This window comes from Chiloscyllium plagiosum, unplaced genomic scaffold (assembly GCF_037043375.1).
Source record: "Chiloscyllium plagiosum isolate Xiang-an unplaced genomic scaffold, Cpla_swu_hap1 HiC_scaffold_5, whole genome shotgun sequence".
NCBI lineage: Eukaryota > Metazoa > Chordata > Chondrichthyes > Orectolobiformes > Hemiscylliidae > Chiloscyllium > Chiloscyllium plagiosum.
The window spans coordinates 62,631,125-62,657,736 of NW_028270143.1; the positions used below are offsets into that span (position 1 = coordinate 62,631,125).

General features: G+C 38.9%; 1 protein-coding gene across 1 annotated transcript in view; it reads right to left on the bottom strand.

Annotated features, from left to right (window-relative positions):
* The window catches only part of cul1b (cullin 1b), a 130,114-nt gene that overhangs the window by 16,634 nt on the left and 86,868 nt on the right, over positions 1-26,612 (bottom strand). Inside the window, exons 9-13 of the mRNA XM_043690138.2 lie at positions 22,301-22,431; positions 10,877-10,984; positions 9,340-9,446; positions 5,636-5,684; positions 506-637 (exon numbers count right to left, since the gene is read on the bottom strand). Of these exons, the coding sequence (XP_043546073.1) occupies positions 506-637; positions 5,636-5,684; positions 9,340-9,446; positions 10,877-10,984; positions 22,301-22,431 (527 nt within the window). The remainder of the gene's footprint in view (positions 1-505; positions 638-5,635; positions 5,685-9,339; positions 9,447-10,876; positions 10,985-22,300; positions 22,432-26,612) is intronic.

Genomic DNA, 26,612 nt, shown 5'->3' on the forward strand with positions numbered 1-26,612 from the left:
GCTGCACATGCTTATTAAAAACTACGAAGTTTGTCATAACATTTCAAAGAAATTCTGAAAAGTGTTCTTCTACTTGTTCATAAACAATCTGCTATATTCAATGCATGCCCTTAATTTTAGTGTTGTATGAAAGAAAATAATAATTCTATTTTCAGAACACAACAAAGCACCCGTGTGGTTGCTATCAACTTAGATTATCAAGTTGGGAGTAAGGCACACAGCTTTACAGATCGATAGCAACACATGTGCACTCTGCTCTGCAATGTCCCACTACATTACTAAATTATTTTTTAAATCAATAAAAGCTAGTGAAACATCAGTGTTTTCACAATGACTCAATTATTAATTTAAGTGCCTACAGAGTAATTGAGCCAAACAAACCAAAGATATTCAGATCATCATCTGATCTTTGCCAAATTGGCCAATTGGCTAATCTTAGCCAGAGCAGGAGAAAACAGAATTGGAAATCCGATTACTAACCAAGTCTAAAGGATGTCTTACTGACCTTTAGTTTGGAGATCATACTGGCTTCTGCATCATCACTAGCACTGTTCTGATGAACAAGTCTCTTTGCTAACATCTTGGCATAGAACTTCTGGAATACATCTTTGTCTTCAATATACTTAAACACCACCATCTGAAAATTAACCAACCAATTTGACATTATTATAAACTTCCAAGTTTGGTTAGGACCAAAAAGCTGTAAATTTATTGTAGCAAACAACAAAATAATTACCAGCCATGTTCAAAAGAAATGATTAGCACAAAAATATCAAATGTATAGGGTGTATATAAAATACATCAACAATGATAAAGCCAGACTGAACTACAATTTCCGCTGAGATAAGCCGTGGTCTTCCTCTGAAGGGCCTATTGAGGAAATTCATTACAAAGCAGCATTCTCAATGCTCACCCGATATTCAGCCAAACTTCCTGCTCAACTCACTTGCTGGGGGCTGACCTTACCAACATCCTTCCCGAATGATTCAACCTTCCACTCTCATCCCTTTAAACTCTGCCAGCAGGTGCGTTCTTGCTTGCCCTTTCCGATGTCCCTTCAGAATATCCATACACTTATGAATAAGACACTTTTCATCCATGAACTTCTTGGGAGCAACAACATTACAATCTTAATGGAAACCTGGTGGTCGGACAGTGGCATCTTGCCTGAAAGTGGTGTCCCACTTGGTTCTAACATTTATCCCACTGAGACCATCATGCTGCCGACATGGCTATTTACACTTTACCCTACTCCTATGGCACTTTCTCCACCTTCAAATATTTCACCTAATTTCAAATCCTTGTTCTTTACCTACACCCAAGTAGCATTAAAAAAAAACTCTCACCAGAATACAATCACTCATTCTACTTCTCAAAACTCCTTCCTCAGCAATGGGCAACTTGTAATTCTTGGCATTTTCAACCCCCATGACAACTCTCAATTCTCTTTCTCTCCTAAGTTCACTGCCCTCCTAAATTTACTTAACCTCACCCTCCAAGTAAACCCTCAACTGTCACCTCCCCCTTTACCTTACCATTTCAAGCAGCCTCACTGTTCCAGTTGTATCAAACAGAGGTAAGGCCAATTCATAGCCTTGTATCACTCCCACTCACATATCCTTTGTCCAGCAACTTAGCGTGTGTCAACAATATCAAAATGATTCACAATTCACTTGTAAGTCCACTTTCAAATCTCCAACTCTACTTATCACAGCTTTCACTTCAGTTTTCCCCCACTAACACCCTCATCCATGACTTTGGTACATCTAAACTAGACTCTCCCAAGTTACTCCTGGCCAGCCTCCCACACTGACCCTCTAAACTGGAGGTCAACTCTTGCTGACAATGATGGATCAATTCTAGATACCCCTCAACAGTACACTTGGTGACTTAATTTGGTTTCTGTTCAAGCAACAGCCCAATTTTAAAATTGTCATTCTCGGTTTCAAACCTTTTCACAGCCTTGATCTTCCACTGCAATAATCTTTTCCAGCTCCAAAATCCTCAGAGATAATTAACTTCTCTATCACCACTGGCGATGCCTTTGAGCTGACAAGGCTTCAAGTTCTGGAATTCTGTTTCTAAAACTCTACACATCCTTGACTTCCTGTAAACATGCTCAAAACCATTCTCTATGATTTCCTTTTTGCCACTTCCTCAACATGGTCTATGCAACTCAGTGTCAAATATTGCTACGTAATACTTTGAAGTGCCTTGCTATGTTTTATTAATTTAAGGGTACAATCTAAACAATATTTACTGAATTTTTACATTACAAAACAGCTATTTGCATAAACGTTTTGTTACAAACATAACAGACGTGCAGGAAGTGGACATGTAGAAATTACAACTAGTGATCCAAAAATTGGCTTGTAGACTGAAGGTAAAGCAAAGGCAAATGTTTGAGGTTCCAAGTAGTGAGGTGAAATATGGAGTATAAAATAGAATGAAAGTGGGACAGATGTGAATTGCAACACCTATAAGATAGTTTCACAATAAAACTTGCCTTTCAACATCTGAGGAGTCAGAATGAATTAGTGGTTGCAGACAAGGAAATAAAATAAAAAACACAGGAAAGATAGGTATAAGACCGGAAGAAAACCCTACTGGAACTGAGCATGTGAAGCAGTCTCAAATCATAATATTCTGAACCCTGCTGGATCTTCTACAAATGAAGTATAGTACAATATGCCTTTCACGTCAAACAGATTTTAACAACTAAATCAGATCCCTAAATCTCAAATCTTTATTAAATCGGTGGATAACTTCACAACAGCCACCATGTCTAACCTCAAAAAAGATTGGAAATTTGGATCCACTGGTTTTACATTTGCATATTGCTGAACTAAAGATCTAGTGCGTGACTCATGTATTTAGGAACAAAACAAAGGTTTTGTCACTTTATTACGTAAAATCTTCAATTACCTCAACTTGCTTTAAAGTTTAAAAAAAAATGCAACACACAAGATTTTGAAATCTGCCAGCAGTGTTGTGCCTCTCTAATCTCCCAGAAAAAAAAGGAAGCATATAAGGAGCAAAGCCAGAAAGAAACCAATAAACCAGGAACTCAAAAAAAAAACTGGCAAGACCAAGTTCATATGCTGTCCCTTACAGAAGGGGGAGTCAATCCCAGTAGACAATAATAAACGTGTAGAATGGGCAAGCAAATGAAGTTCAACACAGGAAATAAAAGTAATGGAGTATATTTTGGTAGGTAGAAGGTGCAAATTTAATTTGAGAGGAACAACGGGATCACAGAGTGCAAATACATCAATCACAAAATGTTGCACTAGAGGTTAGTAAGGCTATTAGAAAAAATCAAACAATTGACTTTATCGACTGAAGCTGATTAGGTCTTACTTAACAGTAAATGATTGAGATATAGTACAGAATACAGCGAAGCATGGTTCCATAAACGTGGATGTACAAAACTGGAACAGAATGACAGGTTTGGTCTCTTTGCCCTTGAAAACAGCTGAGGGATGACTCAGTAGAGATCTTTAAAACTCTTTAAAATGTTTGACAGTCTGAAAACAGAGACAGCATTTTGACGAGAAGCCATAATTAGAGGCTGTCAATCTTATACAATCACTCAAGAAATCCAAAAAAAAATTAAGAAAAAACATGTTTTCCTAAAGAGAATATAGATCTTCCCACTAGAAAGTAACTGAAGCAAATGGCATAGAGACAGCTGATTGAAAGCAAGGCAAGCACGAGGGAGAAGGTTTCAGGTTAGTGATTTAGATGAAGAATGAAGAGCATACACACAGCATGGAATGGTTTGGCCATGTGTTTCTGCTCTGTACATTCAATGCAAATCTATGCAGTTTTTATTTAAAAATAAGCGAACACGGTGTCAAAAATTTCTAGAATAACATTTGCTGCCCATTGGATAAAGAAAATACTTTCAAGTTAAGCATTGACACTTGGTAAAAACAAAATTGATTAATTTAAGTATATAATGCACAAAATAATAACACAAATTGGATGCACACAAGTTTGAGATCAAGACAAAGATCATTGAATACATCTATTATGTAATTTAGTACTTCAAACCACAGCCATGATCAATGCATCCCTTCAATGCATTTGTCCAGACACCAAAAAAGCATCATTACAGCTGAGAGAGCTGCAGAGTCTCCACCTGTTACAAATTTGAATTCTAACATTGCTCCAGTTAAGAAATTCTGATCAACCTTCAGCCTATGCTTTTCAAATGCAATTTTCTAAATGCAGACAGTCCATCATTAAAGGTTGAAAAGCTTCACAAAATCCCTTTAAGTTAATTAATCCCAATGCAAATACTGACAAGTATGTGCAAAACTCTACCAAGATCTACAAGCAATCTAACAGTATAGATAACTTTGAGTCCATCTAGCAGTTGAGAGGTCAGATAATCTGAACCTAGGACAAGCCATAGAGAGGTACATGCTTCCTAGAATCATGGCACTCCAATGGGAACTCTATCAACAAACATATCGACTTGGATCCCATTTACCAACCCCTGAGAAAAAGAACAGGAAATGGCATCACCACCCCAAAGAAACCTAAACACAAATAAAAAGTGGACCATATCACCAGTGCTTCAACCGAGGCTCACTGATGATATTACTTAGTATGGTGACAAAACGTCTGAAAACAAACCTTCCAGCTCTTTGAGAAAATTTATATCCAGAATCTGAAGCAGCATTCAAGTCGGGGAAGATGAGTGCAACACTGCTTCAAAAAAAATGTAGGTGTGGTCTTGCTCTTCCTTCTTTCAAAATGGATAGACAGATGGAATGCAAATAACAATCATGCATTGTAACTCCAGGGCTAACAGGCTCTGACCTAGTTTTTGGCCATCCTGTGAAAAGTCACAAGTAACAGCTGGAGTACAATGGAAATCTGGCTTCTTTCAAGAACAGAACTTTCCTACAAGGTACCAGTAAGAATTGGGTCAGATTCTTGAGGAAATGGATGGTGAAGTTCAGCCATATGAATGCTGTTAGATCTTCTTTAAAAGCACACACTTCAGCCAATCCAATTGGCCCAGGTCATGAGGATTTTCACATTCATAGGTGGGATGTCAGCCAAGCAGACTGATTTTCTGAATGATGCAGAGTTTCTTGCATGCCACTGAGGTAATGCCAAGTCAGGAAATTAGAAAGCACTTCTAATTTGTCATCTTTAGGTAATTAGAAGGGACTGCCATTTGCTGCAGAATACTTGACATTAAACGTGCACAAGTAGCTGTGGCATTTGTACATTGTTTCATTTCATATTCTACTCAATGGTTACAAGAAAAATGCTGGTGTTGGGGGGTGGGGAATTTGTGAAAAAGGTCATTGAAGGATTAGGGGATGTTTAGATGCCCTGCTGTCAAAGATAGTCATTGTCCAGTACTTTTGTGGCAAGTTATTTTTCACTTAACTGTTCAAGTCAGACGTTGCCGAGATCCTTCTGGATGCTAATCGGATATTCTAATTTATCAGAAAATGTACTGAGGGCATAATAAAGATTTTTTAACATTGGTTTTCCTTACACGTTGTTAAATATTTTGAAACTGCTGGTCTTCTGAAAATAAATAAAGTGCACTCTGTAGAAACTAAAACAGGTAACAAAATGAAACAAACAGCTTTTTTTTGTTACTCACCACTTGATTGAGCGTATCCTCAAGTTCAGCTTCTTCTGGATTCTTGGAGCTGGAGGGCACAAATTAAAATGTTTACATTATGATTAAACTGCATACACAGAATTTAGCACCACAGACCTCTGGTATAACTTATCCATTTTATACGATATTGGAACAATGTTCAAATATGCTGAAATAAACAAAAGTCTGCATTTGTACCTTGCATTCTGAGACAATATAAGAACTGTGTCTTTTCATTTCTGTTCCTTGAAAACTGGACTGCAAGGAGAAAGAACTGTATTTTCCTTTTTTAAAAAAATGGTTGTGAAATTTCACAGCAAGGAATTCAATACTATTTTTGGTTTGGCTGTAATCTCCTGCAGTGCGCAGACAATCAGGAGCTGAGGAGTTATTCTTTAGCGAAATTGATTGATTTTAAGCTGAGTAAGTTGGAACTCAAAAAAAGGAGAGAGATATGGACACAGAGAGGAAGACACAGAAGGGCATGCTTTTTTACTGCCCAGCCGAAGTTGGTCTGTTCTCTGTAGTAAAAACTCAATTTAAATTTCAAGAAAATCAGTTACCTCGCCTGCAGCAGTACCTGTGAGCTGTTATTTTTGAGTTGGTAAATTATAGACACTTTCCAAGTGAATCAGTTGTTCTACACACCTTACAAGTCAGTAGATGCTTCCAGAGAAAAACACTGGAGGAACTGGCTAGCTGAAGTAGGATCATCTCAACATTGGAACTGGGAAGTGAAAATCATTGAACTAATTTTCCAGTATTTCTTTACCTTTATCAATTATCTATTTTCCTTATTTCCCTGTATGCTTACGTAAAGAGGAATTTATAAGGGGATAAGGGCTTTAGTTTATAATCTTCGATGCCAGTAGTTTATATGTTTACTTATAACTATAATTAATTACTTAAAATAAATAACAATTCTTGTTCAGTACGGACATCTGGTCTGTGCTTCTGTCAACCTTAGTATGAAATTCAGGTAAAGTGACCTTAAAAACAAATGTTTGTTATGATTCCAGAAATATCAGGGCTTGACTTACAGTGCATTCCCCCAATGGGACACAAGGATCAAGAAGCTTATTCAATATTAACAAGTAAAATATTCATACTTTATCATTACATCACAAGTATATGCAGGGAAAGATATGTAATTGCAAAATTTTACAAAGAATTACCTATGCAAAGTATTTACCACTAACGCTTTATTTTGCTCGCCTACTCATTGCAGTCTGACACAAACTTGCTGTCCACAGCTAAAATGATAGTTCCCCAAGTATTCTCATTCACAGGCTGAAATTTTGATCTTCTGAACTGAACATGTCTCGTTCACCAAGGATTTAAATACATAATGCATGCTTAAATATGTAAAAATCAGGTCGATATAGATGATCCAATTCAAAGAAGCAATATGGCAGATCTTGGACTTTATAAACAGTGGTACATAGTTGAAAAGCAAGGAAGGTATACTAAAGTGTTATAAATCACCAGTGTTTTGTTGAGACCAATTCTGGACACCACACTTTTGGAAGGATAGAAGAGCCTGCATGAGGCAGCAATGTTACCAGGTATGATGGATGTTACTTATGAGGAGATACTAGCAAAGTTAGAATTGCTAAAAGGCAGATAAAAGCATTTTTTTGATTTCACTAAATGTAAGATTATATGACTGTGCTAAAGGTAGAAAACTTGAATGTGCGACAGTGAGTCATACAGCACAGAAACCAGCCAATGCTGAATAGAATCCCAAACGAAACCAGTCCCATCTACCTATGCCTGATCTATATCCCTCCAAACCTTTCCTATTCAATTACTTACCCAGATGTGTTTTAAAAGTTGTAATTGTAAAAAATTGTCCCTCAAGACTTTTTAAAATCTCTCTTCTCTCACCTTAAAAATGTGCCCCCTAGTCTTGAAACCCCACAGCCTAGGGAAAAGACAATTACCATTAACTCTATTTATACATCTCATGATTTTATAAACTTCAATAAGGTCACCTCTCAATCTCCTACACTCCAATGGAAAAAGTCCCAGCCTTTATAACTCAAACCTCCCATACTTGGCACCACCTGATAAATCTCTTCTGAACCCACTCCAGCTGAAGAACATTGTTCCTATAACTAGGTGACCAGAACTGGACATCAGAAGAGGGCTCACCAATGTCCTGTACCTCAACATGACCTCCCAACTGCTATACTCAGAGGTGTAAGCAATGAAGGAAAGTGTGCCAAATGCCTTTTTTACTACCTTGTCTATAATGTGACTTCATAGAGTTATGTATCTGCACCCTTAGGTCCCTCTGTTCTACAACACTACTCAAGGCTCGACCATTAACTGTATAAGACCTACTCTTGTTTGATGTACCAAAATGCAATACCTTGCATTTATCCAGATTGAACTCCATTTGCCATTTCTCAGCCCAATGATCCATACGATCAAGATCCCTTTGTAATCTAAGAAAAACTTCTTCACTGTCTACCATGTCACCAATTTTAGAGTCGTCTGCAAACTTACTAATCATGCCTTCTATATTTTTATCTAAATCATTTGAGAGGATGATCTAAGGCAAAATAGTGCAATAGTGGAAATCCAAAATAACAACAGAAATTGCTGGAAACAGAGTTAACGTTTCAGCTATGAAAGGAGAATCAACTGCGACAAGATTTAGATAGGCTAGCAGAATTGGCAGATAACAGAAAGATTAAATGTAAAATGCAGGTGAGGTGATTCATTTTGGCAAAGGTAAGATAAACTAAATATCACTAAAAAACGTACAAGATCAGTGTGATCTCCAAGTTTAAGCACACAGATCTTTGCAAGAGACAGGGCATAGTAACTAGCAGAGCATATGTGATCTGGGGCTCCATAAAGGAAACTCTTCAGTTATATTGAATCCTTATAATGCTCTGGTTAGGCTCAAACTAGAGTATTACCTCCTGTTCTTCTCACCACTCTTAATGAAAGATGTGACTGTCTGTACGACAACACAGCAGAGATTTACTAGAATGATCCCAGAATGGAGAAACCAGGATTGTTTTCCTGGGATAAAGCTGTTTGAGAGGAGATCTGATGAAAATGTACAAGATCACAGATATATTTGAGGTCAACAAAGAAACACTCATCCCATTAATTGATGGCTCAAGGATTGGGTCACAGATTTAAGAATTTGGGCCTGAGCACTGAAGAAATGTGTGGAAAGGCTTTGTTTTTCATAAAATATGTAGCAAGTGATCATGGTCAGAATCTGGTCACTCAATTTATGAAGAATGTGAAAGTCTGTTAGACAGTGCAGTGGAGATTTACTGGGCTCGTTACAGGGATGAAGGAATATTAGGCTGGAGAAGCTAGGATTATTTCTTCTAGGAGCAAAGAAACTGGATGGGCTTTATGATAAAAGGGTATAAGACAATAGCATGCTGTAATACAAGATAAGACAAAAACAATGCTCAGAGGTATGGTTCAAGCAACAGACACAAGTGAAACATGATGAAGAATTTCCTCTAGGCAGTAACTAGACTGGACAGTCTGATGAAGGGCCATCAACATTAAACATTCACTGTTTTTCTCCCTCAATAAATGATGCCCACATCTGCTGTGCACTTCTAGCAGTTTTATAACTTTTTTTTTACACCTAGTAAGCTTTGATAAATTTCAATCTTTGACTAGTAAGAAACATTGCAATCAAATGTCATTTTTCCAAATCCTACCTTTTCTTCAATAGCGAGTCACAATATCGTGCTAATAGTTCTGGAGATTTACTTGAAGACTGAGCCATTTTTGTTACCGCATTATTATTTATGAAGCGGCCACATGCCTGGTAAAAACAAGGAACATTTCAGTGCTATAAAAAGATATTTCAACTTTCAGCTAGGCACCAATTAACAATTTCAAATCTTTTCATATTTTTTTTGTCTGAATTCTTGTTAAGCATCAATATAATGCTTTCACAAATGTAAAGTTTTTCTAAAAATATTTAATTTTCCTTTACATAATTAATGAAGTCAAAATTTAGAATTTTCCATCTGAGCACAACTTTGATCTTCATTCTAAAATTAATTTTTAATAAATAAACTCAGTTACCTAATAATATTCAATAGCCTCTTATAATACTTAACATGCCAATATCATATTATATATAAACAGGAGTAGATCTCTTCACCCCTTAAGCTTGTTCTAGCAATCAATTATGTGACATTTAAATCTGTACTTCAACAGCATTTGAAACTATTTTGGTTCCATTTCTCTTGAAAACCTTGCCTAACAAAATTCTATCAATCGGTCTTGAAAATTTCAATTGTCTCAGTATCCACAGCCTTTTGGGCATGTAAGTTCCAGATTTTCGTGACCTTTGTGTCAAAAAGTGCTGTGCCATGATGGACTGACATATGGACAAGTACAAGCACAATGTACCACTTGGTCAACTAATCCTACACGAGACTTTGCTTGAGATCCCACCAAATCTACCAGGAGACATTACTTCAGACCTGTCTGAGTTGCCACGATTTCACAAGGAAGTACATCAGAGTTCTAACTACCTAGTATAACACAATCTGCAGACATTAACTAGAAAAGAATGATTCTGCCTCCAACTGTGAAGATTACTATGGCATGTTAATTTTGTGCGACAGCATCCTTTCAATCCATCAAAAGGGGGGTTTCATATCAAAATATCTGTTTCAAGCAAGGCCTGCAAATTCATTCATTGTTTTTCTACAAAAAGAATGAACGTGACTGAAACACTGGTTTCACCAGACCGAACTGCCTCAAACACAAGACACTGTAGACTGACAGCTATCAGATCTCTTTTTATCAACCATATGGTATATCTAATTTTGCGTACTCACACCACAACTAAAATGAGTTTAACTAATATCAAACCGTAGTGGCTTCTAAAGCTTTGAGGGGTTTGAACTTTGTCACTACAGACTTTGGCATGATAGCTGTTAATCCCCATTACCATGATCTTAGGCTAGTGTAGTCGCTCTACCGGATTTATAAAGATAAGAAATCTTTAAATGACACGATTAAAATCAAAACAAAATTTAATTGTTACATCAAATGCACTTCAGTGAGTGTTACAGGTTTATTTCAATTTGTCAGGGGTTTAACAGTGGCGACAAAGGAAACACTGCATCTAACAACTTATATTTTCTTTAAACCCAACTATTTTGGTTGCATGGTAATTCGGAGCATGTTGTCACCCTAAATTCTGCATTATTTCCTTGCTACAAAATAACACCTTACCTTATCCAAAGCAGCCACAAATCCAGCATCATTGTTGAATGCTGACATCACCAATGCATTGTACTTCTTATGAACATCAAGAATAGTCTGTACATACATTTTGGGATCCTAGGTCAAACAAAAAAAAAGAAAAAATAGATATGAATATACTGAAAATATTCATTTTATAAATGTGAAGACCAACTTAATTATTGATGAATAACAGCATTAAAATAAAACTCTCCACAGCTTATTTGGAACAAATCTTAGGTGGACTTAGACATTCTTGTGTAGAAGCCTGCATCACTGCTCAGAGATTGAGAGTGGACAGAGGGGATGGAAGGTTTGGCAGCACATCGTCCTACACAAGTCATTTCAGTGAGTGGTACTGTAGCTCACTCTGGGGGAGCACACTCACCTGCTCCAGGCCCAGTCCCACTTTCCAGTCGCCCCAAAGAATGGGAAATTTGATTTTAATATACGCTGACAGTTCCATGCGCTGTTGCCACTGCGCACAAACACAATTAACACATATCAGCAAATTAATGCAAATGTGTGCAAAAACCTTACCACTTGTAATATACATTTCCACCATCGAATTAAAACTTCTCTAAACCTGGCCACTGAAGTAGTTTGCCAGTATCAGTATAGTGATACATGTCAACTACATTTGTAGTCTATTGTTTAGACCATGGTTCTGAGAGTCATATTGAAACATACTGGACTGAAAACATATTTTTTAAATAATTGTTTAGGACAATGGTCATGGATTGAAACAGTTTAGTTCTGGCAATCCTAAATCTTGGAAAATTTAATCCTCAGATTTCAATATCGAAGTGTTAAACGTGCAATGGCTTCCTTAGCATCAGTTTGGAAGAATGAATGTTGGAGAGTAAATGTATTGTTACGTTGCAATAACAAGACCAAGGCCCTTATGTTTATTCAGCAGAAATGTTATTACTCATACTTTGTGAAGTATGCTTTGGAAACCTCAATTTGGTTATTTCGCAAGCAGATTTTCCTCCACAACTTAAAATGAAATTACTGATTTGATTACAATTTACTGTCTTTTCATTTGCTGTTCAAATGTTAATATCACTGCCAAGGCCAATATTTATTGTCCTTAATTACTTGTGCATTGCTGAAATGCTTGCAATCCATACGGTTTAGGCACATCCAGAGTGCTGTTTGGAAGGGAGGCCCAGATTTTTGATCCAGCAATAACTTTATGCCAAGTGGTGGCCAACCTGGAGGGCAATGTACGGTGTACTCAATATTTTGTTGCTCTTGTGGTCAAGAACATAGATTTGGATTGTTTTGTCGATGGAAATATGGAGATTTGCTTCAGAGAGTTCATCTTGTACAATGTGCAGCAGTATGGACTGAGTGTATGCTTAAGCTGATGGAGATAGTGAGAACTGCAAATGCTGAAAAGTCAAAGTCGATACGGTGTGGAGCTGGAACATGCACAGCAGGTCAAGCAACATCTGAGGAGCAGGGGTGTCGCCGTTTCAGGTTGGAACCTTTCATCAGGACCCAGAAACTTCGATTCCTTGCTCCTCAGATGCTGCTTGACCTGCTTATGCTGGTACCAACCAAGCAGGATGCTTTGTACTGGATGGTGTCAAGCTTCTGGAATGTTGTAGGCACCCAGACAAGTGGAATACATTCCATCACACCCTTGATTTTTTTTTATTTCATAAAAGATGAGACTACCACTAGTAATATAAGCATTTGTTACACATCCCTAACACCCTTGGAAAAGTGGCTTCTTGAATTGTTGCACTTGTCTTGTAGAACAAATTTCGGTGAGTCGGGAGTTTAATCAATCACTCCAGTGTTCCCAGCTTTTGACGTGTTCTTGTAGCCTTTGCATTGATATGTCTTGTTCAGTTGGGTTTATGGTCAATAGTTACCTCAAATGTTCAAAAATTCAGCAATGGTAGTAGGATGAATATAACACAACAAAATAATTTTTGAAATTTGGATTTTAAAATAGGCAGAGCGGAATTTTGGTAAATTTTTAAAAAATATTTTTTCTAAAAAGGCCACGTAGTCATTTGGACAACAACCTTAATATATCATTTCTAAGACGACACATGACTTCAGTTAAATGCCCAGTTGGCAGTCTGTTAATGGAGAGGATGTTTTTAGGCTGAGGTTATGATAAACACAGAGTCTACAAAACAAAACCATTAGTTTTATTTTGGCTTCAGAGCAGAAACAGAATATAGTTCAGTTCAGTTCAGGGGAAATCAGGCACCTCCACAGAAATATTTTCTCGTCTATGAAGTTTCCAAGCTAGAAAGCTTGGAGAGAAGTTTTCAAGCTGTTAGAACTGATAAAGGTTAGGGCTTCAGAAATATGCAAGGTTCACACCACACACTTGAAAAGAAACCATAAAATTTCAACCACTTTCCATGGAAAAGAAAGTAGGGAGAGTCATTTTAGTAGAACCCTAAGAGTTGAGAGGGGAAATTAATTCCTCTGGACTTAAATCTCAAAGACAGTGTAGAAAACAGGTTGAAGTTTTGTTTTCCTATTTGTGTTAGAATCTTTCAAAACTGTTTTCTATCATCATTGCTTGGTGTGTTTTTCTCATTTTGACAAATTACTCATATTCTGTCGTTAAATATCCACAACCTCATATGAATATGCTTCAGTAACTAACCATCACATTCATTAACTAAAAGTATTAAACTTGGTCTGTAAAGCCCAATTTCATTCTAGGATCTGGCTTTCTGGTAGCAACATCAGCTAGGATAGCAAATTCTCTTGAATGTCAGAGAAGATTACTATACTTTTCCCTTGAAGAAGGTCATTGTCTGGCATTTCAATTTCAAGTGACATTCATACTACACATCAGCCAAAGTCTGAATGCTGTTCAGGTCTTTCCACCTACAAGCAGTTCAAGTATGACATTGAACAAAGTGCTGAATATTGGGTGAGTAAGATAACGCATCAAGTTGTGATAATGCTGTCCCTTTAAAAAGATTATCTTGTCCTTGGATTTTTTTTTGAAGTGAGGTCGTAAAGGCAGAGGCACCAAACAGTCTACTTTAACAATGGAAGGGGAGTTGCCAGTTCTCCCAATTCAGGTTTTTTCTAGTTTGCTTCAGCTGTAGCAGTTGCAAGATATGAGAATCCAGGGGAGTTGCAAGCTTCAGTAAGGAATTCCTCTGACTTTCTTCTGAAATCTCTCTATGGATGCTGCTCCCTCCTGCCTGTAAGAACCTGTGTTTGCATTTACCTTTTTGCCAAGGGGTGTGTTTATGGGATGTTACTTTGTTGGAACAGTTAATTAGTAACAGTTGCTGTATCAGGTCAGTAAAGTCTTACAATAAAGTTATTCTGAATTCAGTTTCCTTTTGCTCATATTTCAACTGCAGTGTTTAAATAAAGTCTGTTTTGCTTAAAGCCAAGTGGTTCGACCAGTTGCATCAAACTGGAACACCCACCACATCCGCCTTTAAAATGAGAAAAAGTTAGATTAAATTAGATTCCCTCCAGTGTAGAAACATGCCCTTCAGCCCAACAAGTCCACACCGACCCTCCAAAGAGTAACCCATCCAAACCCATTTCCCTCTGACTAATGCACCTAACACTATGAGCAATTTAGCACAGCCAATGCACCTGACCTGCACATCTTTGGACTGTGGGAGGAAACCAGAGCACCTGGAGGAAACCCACATAGATACGGGGAGAATGTGCAAAGTCCACACAGACAGTCGTCAGAGGTTGGAACTGAACCTGGGACCCTGGTGCTGTGAGGCAGCAGTGCTAACCAATGAGCTATCGCACCGCCCCAAGTTAGGGTCTAGGCTACCTTCTTAAAACATTGAGGGGTCTGGCATGGTCTATAACAATCTCAACATTTAACGTAAATTTACTGTTCAATTTCTAAATTTCATCTAGACTGAAGTAGGGACATACAAGCTCTCCACTTGACAGCAATTGTAGCTAGTTAATTTTGGAAACAAGTGTAAATTGTTCTTTTTCTGTATTTGGATCTAAGTCAACTCCTTGGTCTCAGAGCACATAAGTCCACGCTGTCAGTGCAACGTAGCACACAGTGTGATTTAGTCAGAGTGCTGAACATTCAATGTCCAACACATTTAAACAGGAAGAGGAAAGAGATGTTTTTTCTAACTTTATTACCCTTTAGGAACTGGTTATTATTCAATCACAGAGGAAGAAGTTAGCTGTTTAATGAGTAGATGGTTAAGTGATTAAGGCCTATTCTACTATAATGTACAAGAATTTGTGATAAGATGGTTAATATAGATAAAGGAGGAAAATAATTAGGTATTTACTCAAAACATATTAAGGATGGCAGAAAAGGTGATGCATCACAGCTGTAGCAATTGAATGCCCACTGATCCAGAGTAAACATCTCCAGTGAGTGTTCACAGTTCAAGCAACTGTGACTACTGCCACTGTAATACATCAAGGAAAGGAATTCTTAAGTGGACACTTTATGGCAAGAGTTGGTCATGCCCCTCAAAGAGTCAGGCATTTGATCACAGCAAGGAGGACGTGACCATGAATAAAACTGGGAAATGGGTCTGGAGTGCAGGAGCCTGGGCTGTTGCAACTGTCCAACAAGTTTGAGATTCTTTCAGTTTGATTTGATGAGCACAATGACTGGAGCTGGCCATGGCACTATAGCACTGGAAGGTGGTGGGGCGGGGGGGCAGCACCATGAAAAAATATAGGACAGTACAGAGAGGTGGATTAATCCCATTCTCTGCATTACGCAGTAAAAGTCCAGAATATTGCCTGCCTGGTGCCAGAGTTCAGGCTATGTAAGTGAGAGCGCGAGAGAGACAGACAGACAGACAGACAGAAGTACAAGATCCAGTCATCTGTTTCAGAGTTCTGCCTAATCAATACAAGGAAGGAGACACCAAATTAAGCAGCGCCCCCAAAAAAAATCTCTGGATTACCACCGGAGATTCGCGAAATTAGCTAATAAAATTAGCGAAATCAATGTGTGACTCCAATCACCGGTGCAATCGACGTGAGTACCAGGGAAGGCTCTTGTAGTGCAGTGGTAGTGTCCCTGAGCCCAGAGGCGTGGGTTCAAGTGTCCAGAGCAGTAATAATATCTCTGAATAGGCGAATTATGAAATATCTAGAAGTGAGTGGTTCCGATTCACATGGTACTAGGGAAAATAGAGACTGGACCATGAATACTGGAGGATATTTAATGACGATTACAAAAGAAAAGTGAAGCCACTTTGGACCTAAAATTAGATTTTTTTTAAAAACAGAGTCAGAAAGAATTAGATTCCCTACAGTGTGGATACAGGCCCTTCGGCCCAACAAGTTCATACCGACCCTCCGAAGAGTAACCCAACCCAGACCCATTTCCCTCTGACTAATGCACCTAACACTATGGGCAATTTAGCATGGCCAATTCACCTAATCTGCACATCTTTGGAATGTGGAAGGAAACCGGAGCACCCAGAGGAAACCCACGCAAACACGGGGAGAATGTGCAAACTCCACGCAGACTGTCCACCCGAGGTTGGAATTGAACCTGGGTCCCTGAAATCATTGAAATTCTCTATCCCATAGATCTGTGGAAATATGTTGAGATCAATAGATTTCTAAATACCAATGAAGTAAAAAGAGATGGATATTTTACAGATGGGAAAGGCATTAAAGTGGATTATCAGCTATTTTGAATAGTGAAGCAGTTTTAACAAGCCAAATTACCTATTTCTATGCTCCTACGACAGGAAGCTAAAAACAAATTGAGAGCACTCTTAATGAATGATGGTATTAGCACAAGTTTCTCACTTTGGATAACCCAAACTCAGGAAAGTAGGCAGTAGAAGCAGTTTAGACAGAGATTAGAAAAGATAAAGGCATTACAAATGATGAGGGTGATGTACAAGTCCCTAACAGTAACTTAATAGTAAACTAATATGATACCAGGAAGAAATATTGGGAGTTATCAGAAATGTACAGCAATAGTCATGAGAGATTTTCATCTCCACATATACTGGAAAAATCAGATGGGCACAGATAGCTGAAGTGAGCAATTTATACAATGTTTTGTGATTGTTTCTGAGAACAGCAAGTTCTTAAAAAAAGAGCAGGTTATTCCAAACATAGCATTTTGCAAAGAGAGGATTGATGTCCTCATAGTGAAGGCGTCTTTAGGTTGCAACAATCATAACATGACTGAATTTTACATTCAGTTTGAGGGACAGAAGAGCAGTGAGACCAAGACAAGTATTTCAGTTTTAAATAATGGTAATAATGAGGGTAAGGACTCAGAACTAGCTAAAGTGAACAGGCAAATTGGAGTAAGGGATATATCAATAGAGATGCGATGGCAGACATTTCTGGAGATATTCAAGAATACAGAATAGATGCATTCCAACTAGCAATAAAAAAACAATTCAAGCCAAGATCCATCATTTGTGTATAGTAAAAATTATATTAGACCAAAAAAAATTAATTATACACAAAGATGGGTGCCAAGTCCAAAGACTGAAAAGATTACAAAAAAAGTAAAGAATGACTATAAGATTACTAAGGAGGAAAGATATGAGAAAGCTACATAGTAATATCATAACAGCAAATGTTTTTTTAAAAAGCGAATGCAAGCATTGGTCCTGTTGAGTCTAGGGAATTAACATTGGAAAATAAGGAGATAGCAGATGACTTGTACATGTACTTTGCATCGGTCTTGCACCGGACCGATACAAGGTTCAAGTAACTTAGCAGAAATAGCTGGATCAGAAAATGGAAGGAAGAAAATAACTCACACAATCAAGTGAAGTGACAATGAGCTGCAGGCTAACAAGTCCCCATTTTTGATGGCCTTTATGCTGGGGCCTTAAAGAAGGGGCTAGTGATATAGTTGATGCATTGGTTTTAATTTTCCAAACCTTTGAGTCAGGTTCCATTAGATTCGGAAGCTATGACAGGATTCAGGACGGGTCTGTGTATCTGTTGTCACCGTTGGCCCATTTTTATTTCACGCCAATTAGTGCTGCCTTTCGCATTTCTCAGCATCTTCAGTTATTCCAACATTTTTAAGTCACTCAGCATATCTGCACACTTGTTAGTTGGCCATTGAATGAGGGAAGCAATAACTAAATATGACTGCAAATATAGCATTATTTTATGGTCTCTATTGGTACTTCACAATATCAGAGCAATTTTGCTGCCTCAGTTGCTTCCTCCTTTACTCCCACCTAACTCCTTGTGCTGATTCAGTCTGGGGCTGGAATGGGGTAACAGGTGCCAGCCAAGCATACTCCCTTTTAGCAACTGGATTTTCTTCCTCATTGAATATTTAAAATTACTTATCTAAATCCCTACAGATCATCCTAGAGGTAGCATTTGAAATGGAGTCATAATAAAAATTTCCATCTCTTCTAAATGATGTTGGCTTCCTCTCCGCACCATCCAGACCTGGCATTTAAATTTCCCTTTGCAAAGGGGAAATCGGGTTAACAAATTTGTGTTCTTTGAGGAAGTAATAATGTGCTGTGAATAAAGGGAAACCAGTGGCTCTACTGTACTTTGATTTCTAGAAGACATTTAATATGGTGCCACATTAATAATTATTGCAGAAAATTAAGTTCATGGTGTGGGGCTGATGTAACAAATTGGCATGGATAGAGATTTGGCTAGCTAATAAGCAGAGAATAGGCAATACGATGGTTTCTGGCTGGTAATTTGTTAAAAGCAGTTTGGACAGGGATCAGTGCTGGGGCTTCACCTTTTCACAAATATAGAAATTAATTTGGTGATGGGACAGAAAACGTTTGTTAAATTTGCAGACAATACAAAGATAGGTAATAAAGTATGTTGTAGCCTAAATCCTGTTCAAAGGGATACAGACAATGTTAAGGAATGGGCAAAGACCTGACAATGTGTAACGTGGGAAAACATGGAATGCCTATTTAGGCAGGAAGAGGAAAAGAATTATTAAAATACTAAGAAGTTGTGTAGCTGAGATGGAGAGAGATCTGGGTGCCTTCATATGTAAATCTTAAAATGACAGAATGCAAGTGCAGCAAGTAATTAAGAAAACTAATAGAATATTATTGTTTATTGTGAGGAGAATTGAATACAGAAGTAGGGAAGTTATGCTTCCGTTATATAGGTTATAGATGAGACCATATCTGGAGCATATTACTACAGATGCTGGAATCTGTACTGAAAATAAAAAATGCTAGATATCACATCAGGTCAAGCAGCATCCACGGCAAGACAGCAAACTAATGTTAAGTCTCAATGACTCTAATGAAGCGTCTCTTTATTTAAGAAAGGATGTAAAGGCATTGGAACAGTTCAGAGAAGATTTACTCGACTAATATTTAGAAGAGGTCAATTATCTTGTGGAAAAAGCTGGGCAGGCAGGACTTCTAAGTGACCTTAGAGGAGTTAAAAGAAAATTGATTTAAACACAAGATCCTGAGGCGTCTTGGTAGTATGGATAGAAATGATGCTTCCTCTTGTGAGAAGGTCATTGTTTCAAATTAATGGGTTTCCCATTTAAAACACAACAGAGAACATTTTTTTTGCAGGACTGGGAGTCTGGAAACCCTTTTCCTCAAAAAGTGGTACAACAGTCTCTTTGAACATTTTTAGGGCAGATAGATTGTTGAAATGCAAGGGATGATGGGTTATCAGTGAAAGCAGGAATACGCAGTAATCAGATCAGCTGATATATGGAGCAGGCCTGTAGAGGGCTTCTCATGCTTTTAATGTGTATGTTTTTCAGCAAGGATAGCTTCAGTGCAAGGAACTACAAAACGGTCCCCCAAACACTGCAAGATGTGAACATCTACACCACTCACATCACAAAAGAAAGTCATTGATGAAACAGATGAAATTACTTCAAAATCTCACCCGATATTCCAGAGTAAAAAATATAGATAAATAACCAGTACCATTATGCTTTGTACAAGATATGCTAGTTTTAGACCAAGGCTAAACTCAAGTCAGGAGTCAAGTGGTATTGGCAAAATCCAAACTCTGCAGCAGTTGGGTACTGTGAAATGCCACTTGGTAACACTGTCAGCATTCACTTTTTTATTCATTTGTGGGGTATGGGTGTTGCTGATTGGGCAGCATTTATTACCCATCCCTAGTTGCCCTTGAGAAGGTGGTGGCGAGCTGCCTTCTTGAACCGCTGCAGTCAATCCGCTGTGGGTTGACTCACAATGCCATTACGGAGGGAATTCCAGGATTTTGACCCAGCGACAGTGAAGAAACGATAATATATTTCAAAGTCAGGATGGTGAATGGCTTGGAGGGAAACTTGAAGGTGATGGTGTTCCCATATATCTGCTGCCCTTGCCCTAGATGGAAGTTATTGTAGATTTGGAAGATGCTGTCTGAGGATCTTTGATGAATTTCTGCAGTGCATCTTGTAGATAGCACACACTGCTGCTACCGAGCAGTCGTGGTGGAGGGAGTGGATGGTTGTGGATGTAGTGCCAATCAAGCAGGCTGTTTTGTCCTAGATGGTGTCAAGCTTCTTGAATGTTGTTGGGGTTGCATTCATCCAGGCAAATGGGGAGTATTCCATCACACTCCTGACTTGTGCCTTGTAAATGGTGGACAGGCTTTGGGGAGTCAGGAGATGAGATACTTGCCACAGATTTCCGAGCTTCTGATCTGCTCTTGTAGCCACTGCATTTAAGCGTTAAGTCCAGTTGAGTTTCTGGTCAATGATAACCCCTGAATGTTGACAGTGGGGGATTCAATGATCCTAACATCACTGAATGTCAAGGGGCAGTGGTTAGATTGGTGATGGTCATAGCCTGGCATTTGAATGGCATGAATGTTACTTGTCACTTGTCAGCCCAAGCCTGGATATTGTCCAGATCTTGTTACATTTGGGCATGGGCTGCTTCAGCATCTGAGTCGTCGCAAATGATACTAAATATTGTGCAATCATCAGTGACAATCTCCACTTCAGACCTTCGAATGAAGGGAAGGTGACTGATGAAACAGCCAAAGATGGCTTGACCTAGGACACCACTCTGAGGAAATCCTGGAGCTAAGGTGACTGACCTCCAACAACCACAACCATCTTCTTACATGTCAGGTAGACTCTAACTTTTGGATACTTTTGCACCCAATACCCATTGATTCTAGTTTTACAAGGGCACTTTGATGCCACACTCAGTCAAATGCAGCCTTGATGTCAAGGACCATCATTCTCACTTCATTTCCAGAATTTAGCTCTTTTGTCCATGTTTGAATCAATGCTCTGTAATGACGTTAGGAGCTGAGTGGCCCTGGCATAACCCAAATTGAGCAGATGCTACTTGACTGCATGTCGATCTCACCTTCCATCACTGTACTCATGACAGGAGTAGATTGATGGGGCAGTAATTGGTTGGGTTGGATTTGTACAGGACATACATGGGCCATTTTCCACATTGTTGCTTGGGTGCCAGTGTTGCAACTGTACCAGAACAGCTTGGCTAGGGGAGTGGCAAGTTCTGGAACGCAAGTCTTTAAATAATTTTGCCATAATAATGTCAGGGCCCATAGTCTTTGCAGTATCCAGTGTCTCCAACCATCTTTTGATGTCATGTGGAGTAAATCGAATTGGCTGAATACTGATATCTGTAATGCTGGGGACCACTGAAGGAGGCCGAAATGAATCATCCACTCGGCACTTCTGGCTGAAAATAGCTGAAAAAGCTTCAGCCTTATCTTCAATCACTTGGCTCATATTTGAAATTGACTGGTGGGTAGCAAATTGGCTGCACTGGATTTGTCCTGTTTTTTGTTGACAGGAAATAATTATCAATTTTCAATATTGTTGAGTATTTGCCAACACTGCACGGTTTGAAATAGAATTACAGGGAGCACATCTTCAGTTCTTCAGCCAGGGCGTTGCCTATTCTGTCTCTCAGTAGAAATATTCTAACAGTCATGGAATCTTCTACATCCACCCAAGGACTAACCAGAATCTTGGTTTTAAACCACAAAATTGTGTAGGCTTCAGAATAGAAGTGATTTAATTTAACTCACTTCACAAAAAAAAGGTTACTTCAGCCACCATAAGAAAAATAATGCAAATGGTTTTAAGCATTTGACAAGCATCAGTACAGAGAGAGGGCAGGCAAGCAGAGTGAGAGGATGGTGGGAGTGGGCAACATGGGGTAGTGAGAGAGGGCGATGGGTGGGAGTGGACAGGGTGAGTAGAGGCAGGACAAGAGGGCAATGGGGCGGCTGAGAGAGAGGGCGTGGGGAAAAGAGTGAGAAGAGAGGGTGGCGTGAGAGCAGGAGAGGCGGGAAGAGTACAAGGAGGAGAGGGAGAGATCTTAAAATAATTAAAGGGAATAAGTAAATGTGGGTGTAGGAATTTTGGAAAAGGCAGGCAATGGGTCAGAAGGCAAAATAACCAGGGGATTACACATTAACTTCCCAAACATTGACAATCTACAAACTCACATTTAGAGCAGCTTCTCCGCACTTCTCTATGGCAGCCAAACCCTGGTTATGGATGTGAGTTTCTAGAAGCTTCTTCAGCTCCCCAAGGCCATCCTGGATTCGAGAAACTAGGTTATACATCCTACCAAGATCTGCCAAAATACAAACGAAATTTGATCTAAATGTCAAAAAAAAGATGAAATTCAATAATTCACTTATCCAACATTTGAGACATGATATTTTAATCTTTATAATTATTTAATTCTGCCTGAGACGACAAATGGAAAATATGCAACAGAATCTGTAATCATACCTCAGTTGTCATTTCAAACAAAATATATCTGACAAGTTACAACTAACAGAAAACAACCCAAGCATAGAAAAATGCATACATTCAAGTACTCCTTCTAAAGTTCCTAAATGTCACATTGAACTCGAAATATTAACTGTTCCCCTCTGTACAGATGCTGCTGCAGGATGTGCTGCGTTTCTGCAGCATTACATTTTTATTATTTCTAAATACTCTGAAAGCTCAATTTAGGCCGAATGCTATGTTTCACAATAACAAGTTATAGATTATAACTTGAAAAATATCCATACTACAGAGGTGGTGATACTGGATGTCTTGAAATGCATAAAAGTGGATAAATTCGCAGGAACTGATCAGATGTACCCTAGACCTCTGTGGGAAGCAAGGGAAGTGATTGCTGGGGCCCTTGCTGAGAGATTTGTATCATCGATAGTCACGGATGAGATGCCGGACGTCTGGAGGTTGGCTAACCTGGTACTACTATTTAAGAAAGGTGGTAAGGACAAGCCACGGAAATGTAGACGGTAAGCCTGAAATCTGTATTGGTCATGTTGTTGGAGGGAATCCTCAGGGACAGGAGTTATTTGGATTTGGAAAGGCAAGGATTCATTGGGGATAGTCAACATGTCTTTATGCGTGGGACATCATGTCTCACAAACTTGATTGAGTTTTTTGAAGAAGTAACAAAAGAGGATTGATAGGGTAGAGTGGTGGCCGTGATCTATATAGGCTTCAGTAAGGCGTTCGGCAAGGTTCCCCACAGGAGACTGGTGAGCAAGGTTAGATCTCATGGAACAAAGGGTGGACTAGCCATTTGCATATAGAACTGGCTCAAAGGTAGAAGACAAAGGGTGTGGTGGGGGGCTGCTTTTTAGACTGGAGGCTGTGACCAGTGAAGTGCCACAACAATCAGCGCTGAGTTCACTGCTTTTCGTCATTTATATAAACGATGTGGATGTGAACATAGGAGGTATAGTTGGTAGTTTTGCAGATGACACCAAAATTGGAGGTGTAGTAGACAGCAAGAAGATTACCTCAGAGTACAACGGGATGTACAACATCAGATGGGCCAATGAGCTGAGGGGTGGCAGATGGAGTTTGATTTAGATAAATGCAAGGTGCTGCATTTATAGAGTCATAGAAATGTACAGCAAAGAAACAGAGCCTTCGGTCCAACCAGATATCCCAACCCAATCTAGTCCCACCTGCCAGCACCCGGCCCATATCCCTCCAAACCCTTCCTATTCATATACCCATCTAAATGCCTCTTAAATGTTGCAAATGTACCAGCCTCCACCACATCCTCTGGCAGCTAATTCCATACACAACCACACTCTGCGTGAAAACATTGCGCCTTAGGTCTCTTTTATATCTTTAAAGCAAATCATAGCAGGACATATACACTTAATAGAAGGTCCTGTGGAGTGTTGCTGAACAAAGAAACCTTGGAGTGCAGGTTCATAGCTCCTTGAAAGTGGAGTCGCAGGTGGATAGGATAGTGAAGGCGCCGTTTGGTTTGCTTTCCTTTATTGGTCAGAGTATTGAGTATAGGAGTTGAGGGGTCATGTTGCGGCTGTACAGGACATTGGTTAGGCCACTTTTGGAATATTGCGTGCAATTCTGGTCTCCTTCCTATCGGAAAGATGTTGTGAAACTTGAATGGGTTCAAAAAGGATTTACAAGGATAAACTATTAAGTGTATATGTCCTGCTATGATTTGCTTTAAAGATATAAAAGAGACCTAAGGCGCAATGTTTTCACGCAGAGTGTGGTACGTGTATGGAATTAGCTGCCAGAGGATGTGGTGGAGGCTGGTACATTTGCAACATTTAAGAGGCATTTAGATGGGTATATGAATAGGAAGGGTTTGGAGGATTTACAAGGGTTGGAGGATTTGAACTATAGGGAGAGGCTGAATAGCGGGTGTTTTCCCTGGAGCGTCGGAGGCTGAGGGGTGACCTTATTGAGGTTTATAAAATCGTGAGGGGCATGGATAGGATAAATAGACAAAGTCTTTTCCCTGGGGTGGGGAGTCCAGAACCAGAGGGCATAGGTTTAGGGTGAGAGGGGAAAGATATAAAAGGGACCTAAGGAGCAACATTTTCACGCAGAGGGTGGTGCATGTATGGAATGAGCTGCCAGAGGAAGTGGTGGAGGCTGGTACAATTGCAGCATTTAAAATGCATCTGAAAGAGTATACGAATAGGAAGTGTTTAGAGGGATATGGACCAAGTGCTGGCATATGGAACTACATTAGGTTGGGATATCTAGTCGGCATGGACGAGTTGGACTTAATGGTGTGTTTCCGTGCTGTATATCTCTATGAGTGTACATAAACCTCAATTTTCTACAATGTTTATGTTTCCATTATTGAGCATTTCAGCTTTTGATTCACTATCTGCTAAACCATTTAAACAATGTTAAATAATGTTTTAACCAGTAACATATGAACCAGCACTCGCAAAAAAAAACTAACAAATATTATATATTTTATTATGGTGAACTCGGCAATGTCCAAGTAGTCAGTTCAGGATGCAAGTAAGAAGGCTCTCAGCTGCCAAGTTTTATTCAAGGCAATGTTGCATTATTATTTAAGTGATTTAAGCTGTAAATAAAGTATAACAGATGTGTATACCACTTACATTACATTTCTATTACTTAGTATGCATTTATACATTGATTATGTGGACCTCTTGATCAACTAGTACACTCTGGGTCCCGTAGGTGCTGGTTAATAAAAGATTTGCTGGAGTTGAGTGCAGCACTTGAAACCTAGCTTACTTATACCTAGTGCTTAACGTTCACTTTGAAGCGCAGTCAGAACTATATGTAGAAATGATTGAGCTAACGTGTGCAGTAAGCTCTCTCAAACAGTAATGTGATAATGATCAGATCATTATGATACTGAGTGTGGAATAAATGTTGGCTAAGGCATCAGTGACTAACTACTTGCTCTTTTTTCAAAACAATGCTATGGAACCTTCTACATACACTCAACGGTGTCTTGGTTTAACATATCATTTAGAGGCATTTCTAACAAATAAAAGTAAGGCAAAATGTTGCCACAGTCTTTGTGGACTACCAGGTTGCTCTCTCATTACTGAGAAGACTGGTAATTTAATTGGAAGGTCACTATGCCTCAGCGAGAGTAAACATTCCTCGCTAGCTTCCTCTCCTCAGATTTCTTCCTCCGGATTAATCTGTTACGAATTTTGTCATTCTTTATAATTGTTACCAATAATCTGACCTGCCACTCATCTTTGTGCAGCTATATACTTTTTCAAGTCTAATGTTTTCCCTAACTTCTTTAGTTTATCATGAAGGACAAGGGCTCCATTTAGAGCATTTTTGAAATATCTGCACAAATGTCTGCCATTTGAGCTATCCCCAGCCTACTGTGCCGATTCACTATTGCTAGATAAGCTTTCATGACCAAATATTAATATACCGTATTAGAGTTATCCTTTATCTTATCCTTTATCTTCTCTCTTTCAAACTGGATGCAAAATTCAAATCACATTATGTTTACTGCTTGCTGTAAACTAGAGATGGTTCTACTCTGAGGTCATTCATTTTCCTGTCACACTACAGAATACAAGCCTAATAATGACCTGCTGTCTGGTCAGTTTCAGAACGTGCTGCTCTGAGAAATTATCTTATATGAACTCCTCACTCAGGCTACTTCGACCAATTTGATTTTTTTGGATTTGCATATAAAGTCAATGATGATTATTGCCACTCCTTTATCACAGGTACCCAACATCTGTTCTTGTATACCTTGTGATCACGGGGCCTGTACTGGGACCTGCACACTGTTCCCACAAGAGACTTTTTTTCTCTATGATGCCTCATCTTCACCAAACTAATTCTACATCTTGATCTCAAAGAATGGTCATCTCTAACTAATTGGCCATTGTGGTTTTAAACAGATTATTGCTTTTGCAAGTCTCAATTACAGATTCCTTCAATACTTCACCCTAAACCTTTCTCTGCAATTTACAATGGGACATTGCACTCTCCATA